The sequence below is a fragment of the Leptidea sinapis genome, chromosome 1 (assembly GCF_905404315.1).
Source record: "Leptidea sinapis chromosome 1, ilLepSina1.1, whole genome shotgun sequence".
NCBI classification, from domain to species: domain Eukaryota; kingdom Metazoa; phylum Arthropoda; class Insecta; order Lepidoptera; family Pieridae; genus Leptidea; species Leptidea sinapis.
The window spans coordinates 13,674,986-13,682,809 of NC_066265.1; the positions used below are offsets into that span (position 1 = coordinate 13,674,986).

At 34.8% G+C, this 7,824-nt stretch overlaps 1 protein-coding gene across 2 annotated transcripts; it reads right to left on the bottom strand.

Moving 5' to 3' along the window:
* Positions 1 to 434: 434 nt before the first annotated feature.
* On the bottom strand, positions 435 to 7,824 carry LOC126967135 (ubiquitin recognition factor in ER-associated degradation protein 1). Of its 2 annotated transcripts, none has more exons than XM_050811565.1 (7): positions 7,685 to 7,824; positions 7,499 to 7,619; positions 7,060 to 7,214; positions 5,212 to 5,341; positions 3,918 to 4,060; positions 1,910 to 2,122; positions 435 to 661 (listed from the first exon to the last, which is right to left on the bottom strand). In XM_050811565.1, exons 1-7 carry the CDS (start codon positions 7,685 to 7,687, stop codon positions 500 to 502), a joined length of 927 nt encoding a protein of 308 aa, XP_050667522.1. In that variant the 5' UTR covers positions 7,688 to 7,824; the 3' UTR covers positions 435 to 499. The 2 variants fall into 2 exon arrangements, with proteins under 2 accessions (XP_050667522.1, XP_050667532.1); XM_050811575.1 differs by having other exon boundaries at positions 7,499 to 7,613; positions 7,685 to 7,738.

Here is a 7,824-nt window from a genome sequence, read left to right on the forward strand (position 1 = left end):
CCTCTTCCATAATAAAGCCTTCCACAGACTGATGACTGACGAACACGGATGTACAACCACTCTTCGGACATGGAAACCTAAAAACATAGATATTTATACCTAGATATACCTAGATAGAGCCTCTTGCTGCTAGACGTCCGATGAAAACCGGCCAGGCTTACTACTTTAGTGTGCGTGACAAGCTGCGTCTTACACTCGCAATGTGTATGTCACTTGGTATTTCATTCATAGATACTTGTTTAACCCGTAGGACACAAAGTTCCACTTGGATATGTCAATAACAAACCAAAAATCGAAACATATCTAATGAGTTACTTACCTAATGCAGTTCATGGCAAAACTTAATGTCAAAATAGAGGTTAACTGTCAAATCTTTTTGACGTTTTCACAGCCTAAAAATATTTAATTTATTAAATTTGAAAAAAAAAAATACATCTTATTCGAAAAATTTAATTTACCAACTTATCATACATTTAAATATAATTTTAATGAATACCCTTTAGTTTTGCGACTTAGCAGTTCTTAAAGTGAAACCCTCTCCTTTGAACGCCTGGAACGAGTCGGTTTGGGCCTCCTCCTTAGCGCTACTTGGGCGGGAGTTTCTGATAAATCTTAACGTGCCGATTACATAGTCGTAATCCGGTATCCCTCTCACATACGCCTGTAAATTATATTATAATAAAACAATAAGCTTCTTGGCACTTCTTCGCGTTAAAAGCTTTTCCGAACTGGTGGTAAATGTAAAAAGAAAAGAAAACTTTTGACATTCTTGAGTGTCATTTCCTTGACCCACATGAATAAAGTGATTTGATTTGATTTGATATAAAGGAATTTATTTTCTCAAAACTAATTCCTATAGAATTCTTTTTGATGTCACTTCATACACTACTACCGCTTCAGAAACAAATGGCGCTCTGAGAGAGAAGAAGCGGCGCAATAAACTTTCCCAGCATTCTTTTTTGCGCTCTTTTTAATAAATAATTATGGTACTGTCATTTCTATTGCTATAAAATAACCATAATCTATTCTCAGGCTGTCCGATCACTTGGATATTTAGCTGTGGAGTAGTAGGATTTACGACAGAGCGATTTTTTAAGTAAAAAACTTAAATTTATTTATAGATAATGCCTGAACAGTGGCTGGGACTTTATTGAGCGAAGCGAAGCGAAACTGAGCGGAGCTCCCACCGAGTGACTCCAATTGATTTCTGTGTTAAATTGTTTCTCGGCCATTTCAGGACCGATTTTAAAAATTTCTGAACTTATAGAAGGCTTTCGAAATTAGCTAGGTTATTGCCGAGACATAATTTTTTAATTTCAACTTGATTTAATTATTATTATAATTAAAAACGAACATGATTTACAATTTATTCTAAATTAGCAGACGCTTTTTATATTTATTAAAAAATTAATCACAATAAGTTTTAACTGTAACACAGCTATCCTTCGATCATTTTCGAATGTTCATGATCTATAAGCATCAGTTTTTGTACACAGACTTAGTTAACGTAACTTAGTAAAGCGGTACGACGAGCGACTGCGGCATCCTAGTTGTAAAAGTGTATACATTTACCCTTAAATCTATTATACATCTTATGAAGCCTGCTACAATTAGTTACAAGCAATACCCTATTTCTAGTATTATTAATACAGGTTAACCAGGTATCGGCAGCATTCACGGAGGTAATAAGGCTACCATAAAACTTAATGTCAAAATAGAGGTGTGTATTTCCAGTGTATTTGGACATTCGGAGAACAGTATTAAATCGTCCGCAAATCTCAAATGACTTAACTTGTCTCCGTTCACGTTAATCCCAAATGTGTCCCAGTCTAGTCTCCTAAACATCATCTCCAACACGGCCGAGAATAATTTCGGTGGTATAGGGTAATAAGGCTACCATAAAACCAACCTGTCTCGAAGTAGATGTTTGCGGCTCCGAATCACTCTCGCTTATGAGTTTCTTTTTCTTGCCATCGAGTCTGTTCCCTTCGCCGCTGAACGCCTTAAAGCCGGGGTCTGGCATCATAACAGCCGGATCCTCGTCCATACCATCTTCTGTACTTCCTTCACCGCGACTTATGTGCTCCTCCTCTTTGTATCCAACAGGAGGAGCGAATTCGACCTACACAAACAAGACATACGCTTATGAGAGTTCTAAACCGTTTTCCCAAGCAAAGTAGAGGTCCGTATTTTGTGACGCATTCACATCTACGAAGCTATAGACACTTATAGCTTAGAAAGGTTACCTATGGCAATAATACTATGCAATAAATTTTATTAAGGATTTTATTTTGTTTGTTCAGCAACCACACCTATTCTTGCCAGATATGACGGTAATAAAGGCGTAAAAAGGCATTTATTTTCTCAAAATTGATTCCTTTAGAATTCTTTTTGATGTCATTTCTTATACTACTAGATACTACCGCTTCGGAAACAAATGGCGCTCTGAGAGAGAAGAAGCGGCGCAAGAAACTCTCCCAGCATTCTTTTTTCTGCGCTCTTTTCAATAAAAATATACAATATTGTACAGTCGCTATAAAATAATCACAATCTAGTCCCAGGCTGTCCGATCATTTAGATATTCAGCAGTGGAGTAATAGGATTTACGACAGAGCCATTTCTTTATAAAACATTTAAATTTATTTATAGATAATGCCTGAACAGTGGCTGGGACTTTATTGTAGAAGTGTATACATTTACCCTTAAAGCTATTATGTATCTTATGAAGCCTACTAGAATTAGTTACAAGCAATCCCTTATTTCTAGTGTTATGTTTCTGTTTTAAGTGCCGGACATACATTATATGTAGACTTTGCTCGATTTATGATTACGATCATATTGTCACTGATATAGTCAGTCAAAAGGGGGCAAATTATCACAGGACCCATCCTGTGATTATTTGCCCCCTAGAGTGGAGAGGTAACTGCAACAACAGGTGTCAAGAGATGCGTTGCCAGCATTTAAGGTACTCTTAATGCTCTTTTCTTGAAGGGCCCTAGTTCGTAAAGGTTAGAGAAAACAGCAGGAAAAGATGGGTAAGGACCGGCACCAATTCCAGAGCACATGTCCGCATCACATCGGGGGAATGCCATCAGGCCCGCTCGATTTATGAATGTCCAAGGTGAAGACTTGCCACCGATAGGGACCAAGGAGGGTGGAAACAATATTTCTATACCTTGCAGTACAACATCAGCAACAACGGCAGCAGCAGCATCTGGATCACCCAGCAAAAAACAGATCTGCCTCCATGGGTAGGATGCAAAAAATTAACGCATCTCATCCCATTCTGCTGACCTATAGTGCTACAAGCGGCGGCAACATAAAAAGCGGGCCGTGAGCGTCATAGTTCTCCTGATCAGACAGAGGTCCGACGGGTTAGGGCTCCGGATAATCAACAGATCGAACAAAACACAGCGGCAGAGCCGGTATATCACGCCTGTTTTAATAAAAATATATTATGTAGGTACCTAATTTAGAACTAGAAGCTCAAAATATTGAAAAAAATCTGCCATTATGGTGTGGCTTGTGAGTGCAAGCATAGCTCATAATAATATTGACACACTTTACACAAATTATCTTGCCCCAAATTAGGCATATATAGCCTTTGTTATGGGTTGCAAGAGAACGATATATTTAATACAATATACTTACTTAAACATACATAAATACATATAAACATAGAAAAATACATTTAAACATCCATGACTCAGAAACAAACATCCATATACATCATATAAATGCTTGCACCTACCGGGATTCGAACCCGGGACCTCTAGCTTAGTAGGTAGGATCGCTAACCACCCGGCTATACAGGTCGTCGTAATAACCAACAAACAGAGGCCATGGCATGGGATTAAGTCTAGTAAACCGTCACCTGGGTGTGGTCAAATTAAAAAAAATCTGATCAAATAACTCACGTTCATATCACATTCTATGATGACCACAGCATTGCCAGGCATAGTTTCCAGCACACATAGCTCGTACACTTTAGCATTGTATTTTATTGCAATAACATCACCAGTTGTTAAGCATGAAAAGTTTCTTAAGCAATTCTCCAATACTATAAGGAAACATTATATTAGAATCATACAACTGTAAATAAATCCTGAAAATAGATTCATATTACTGTACTACCCTCACTTATCTGATACCTACCATCGAAAAGCAACCAATATGCGGATTAAATGGGGTCTTAGAACTAAAATAAAACTAGAGCAAGATCTATTTTTTTAAGTGATAACCCTCACTTCTGGGACTAATTAATTATTACACAGATTAAATTTGAAAACAAAATTTATGAACGATGCGGGACTTGAACACGCGAAAAAAAATTACAATTATTTTAAATTTGAAACAGCAACATGTTAAGTCAATTTAATATTATGCAAATATTGGGGTTGAGCAGGTTATCAGCTGTAAAGCAGATTTATCAACAATACGTCACTCGAACGGTTGGCTCACACAGCTCAACAGATGAAGAATGACAGAGACTACAAAAACAACCTTGGCATAAAATACATTGGATGACTATAATAGTGTTAATGAAATGTGTAAGTATATTACTAACTATATGAGATTTTTACACATTTGTGTATACAGGGTATGTAATATATAATAATATATTTAATTGGTACGTGTGACCAGGTAATTTTTCTAACTATTACAGGTAACAAAAATTTTAAACTGATATTGAAAATCCCTAATGTAACCAGTTAAACTTTATAAAAGTCAAACAAGAATTATCCATTTCCAGTGGGAGGCTGTGGCAGGCTAGATTAAGAGTACCACAACAGAGCCAATTTCTGCCGTAAAGCAGTTATGTGTTTCGGTCTGAAGGGTGCCATAGCTAGTGAAATTACTGAGCAAATGAGACTTAACATCTTGTGTCTCACGGTGACGAGCGCAATTAGTAGTGCCACTCAGAATTTTTGGGCTTTTCAAGAATCCCGAGCTGCATTGTAATGGGCAGGTGTATCAATTACCATCAGCTGAATGTCATGATCGTCTCATCCCTAATTTTCATAAATAAAAAACCCAAATTTTGATATTAAACACTGACAATGCAATAAGTGATTTTAAATCCTAGTCAGTAATAATTGTGTGAGTCTTTCCTAAGAGACTATAAACATGACATTCTATTGTTCAAAAACATAGAAAAAAAAAATATTACACAAATTCTTTTAGATTTTTTAATCTATGACATTTCAATACCTGCTTTAGGATTTGTGATATCAAGAAAGTCTTCAGACAGCGGTTGGAACTTTGAAAATGTAGCCACAGGAAGAGAAACACTCTCTATTTGTAGTAAAGCTCCTTCTTCTAATACCAAGTTCGCCATCATCTGCAAAGAAATAATTTAATCTAATTAATAATCTTTATTAAATTAGAAAAAACAATAGGTTATGTTTTTAAAGTGATAACCCTCACACCTAGGATTAATACACAAATAAAATTTTAAAACAAAATTTTATGAACAATGGTTTGAGTCCCACACTCAAACCAACGACCTCTGGCTTCCGTGCCAGTACCCTGCCAACTGAGCTAATGGGTCGAGTGACACATCGTCATCTTCTATATCAAAATCTTGTATGCTTTGTTCAACTCTCAGGTTGTGGCTGTTAGCTCTGTTGGCAGGGCACTCACACAGAACGCCAGAGGTTGTGGGTTGAAGTCCTGTATCATTCATAAAATAAAGTTTTCAAATTTTATTTGTGTAAGAAACAACAATTTTATATTTCCTTAATCTATACAAATACACAGTATAACAAAATAATATTAAGTTTCATTTAACTAATTTACCCAATCCTTTTGTACTAGATACATTGAGTATCTACCCCTGCTCTGTGGTACTAGTAAAGACTGTATTACAAATGTTTAGACATACAAGTTACTCCTATAGAAACTGTAGGTACTCTTTACAGAATGAAAAAAATAGTTGGGACTTTAAAAAAAAATCTAATGGTTGATCAAAATTAGAAATGTCACAAAGGTACCAATTGTTTGGAAATTTTTACACAGCACACATTTTTTTAAAAATTCATATTTCATTCATTTAGGAACATGATGTTAAACTGTATCTAAACATATAATATATTCATATAGGTAATTGGTTCAGATAGTATATTGATAAAAAAATATTTCGAGATAATGTGATAATTATTTATGAGAAACTGTAACTCGATAAGCAAGATATTCACCTGATCATAGCAGGTACACCCTGCCCAACACAATGTACATAAAAGGCATTTATTTCCTCAAATTGATACCTTTAGATGTAATTTCTAATATACTAGATACTACTAACACTTCGGAAACTAATAGCGCTCTGAGAGAGAAGTGGCACAAGAAACTCTCCCATCACTCAACATTCATTTTTGAAACCAAAATTCTGTGCAGTATCACAATTGTGTTGGTCTCTTTCAGACAATTCAACTCATTAGCACGGTACAAGTTGTTGAACGGTGGTTGCAAGTTACCAGGCAACCACTTATACCATTGAACTAATAGGATTGTCAATATATGAACTACTTATATTTCAAATTCAAGTATTTTTCGTTCATTCAAAATACTACATATCACACAAACTACGACACATTCCAAAAGGTATGCCTCAGGGCTGAGAAGAATGGGTGCAACAAACTCAGCGGGCTTCTTTTTTAATATAAAATATGGTCAAAATGTAAACATGTACAATAAAATTTATTATTTAATAGCCTGAGAGTGGTCGCTCAATTCAAATCTTTGGTATCATTAAGAAAATCATTTATGTTATAGTAACCTTTATCACATAAACACTTCATAACATTTGTTTTGAAGATTTTCTGTTATCTTGTTATGAAAGCATATACAGCACCCCGCAAAAGACTTAGTAACTCGACTTAGCCAAGTAGTAGGCATTATAAGTATATGTTTGTTCCTAGTGTTAACATTATGGTTATTACAGTTTCTAGCAAATTCACTTATGTGCCAATATATATACATAACATTATCAAGAATATATTGATAGGCAACAGTCAAGATGTTTATTTCTTTGAATTTTGTTCTCAATGATTTTTTTACCCAATGTGGTAGATAGACTTTTCCTTCATCTGCAACAAACTCCAGGACTCCACAGTGTGTTAGTCGTTTTGATTTTTTGTTTGTTAACTTGAAGATCATTGGATATACAATGTTCAATCTAGTGAGCTGTTCCAGTGCTGATGGTGGCATGATTACTGAAATCCAAATAGGTGGCCCTTTAGTCTATAGTAACATAGTTATTAGGATTGATTGTAAAAGTTTGATGATTTTTTTATACTTAGCCAAATCTAAATGTAATGATAATTAAAAAAAAAGTTATAAGTTATCCAAATTGATAATGATCAGTACAATATTTGTATAATAAGGATAATATTGTAATTCATACTGAATGAGGTGGTAAGTTTGTGTTTTAGAATATTTTAGGCAAAATTTAATTTAATGTTTGATAACATAAAGGAAGAACATTAAAATATCTTACTTTTTCCACCCCTTTCTACATCCTGTCTTTCATTTCCTGGTAACATGGATACAGAAAAACAACGGTAGGTCATATTAAATGGTCTAGTTATTTCTTGAAACATATTGAACCCGAACTGAAACTGTAAAAATATGATAATACAAAAATCAAGTTGGTATTGATAGCACTTTTGTGTAAAATAATTACCATTTTGAATATTTATGTCTAATATAGGATAGAACAGAAAAATAACTATTTGTAAATATTTTGCAAATCACGAATTAAAAAGTAAAACAAATCTGAAGTATGTCACAAACACAACTCAAGCAAAAGTCAAGCTTTATCTC

What these genes read in the sequence shown, in the direction of transcription:
- LOC126967135 (XM_050811565.1), bottom strand. An exon ending in TGTAGAAAGGGGTGGAAAAA is followed by an intron (nt 7,215 to 7,498) that starts GTAAGATATTTT and finishes TTTGGATTTCAG; the next exon opens with TAATCATGCCACCATCAGCA. An exon ending in AAGTCTATCTACCACATTGG is followed by an intron (nt 5,342 to 7,059) that starts GTAAAAAAATCA and finishes ATTTCTTTGCAG; the next exon opens with ATGATGGCGAACTTGGTATT.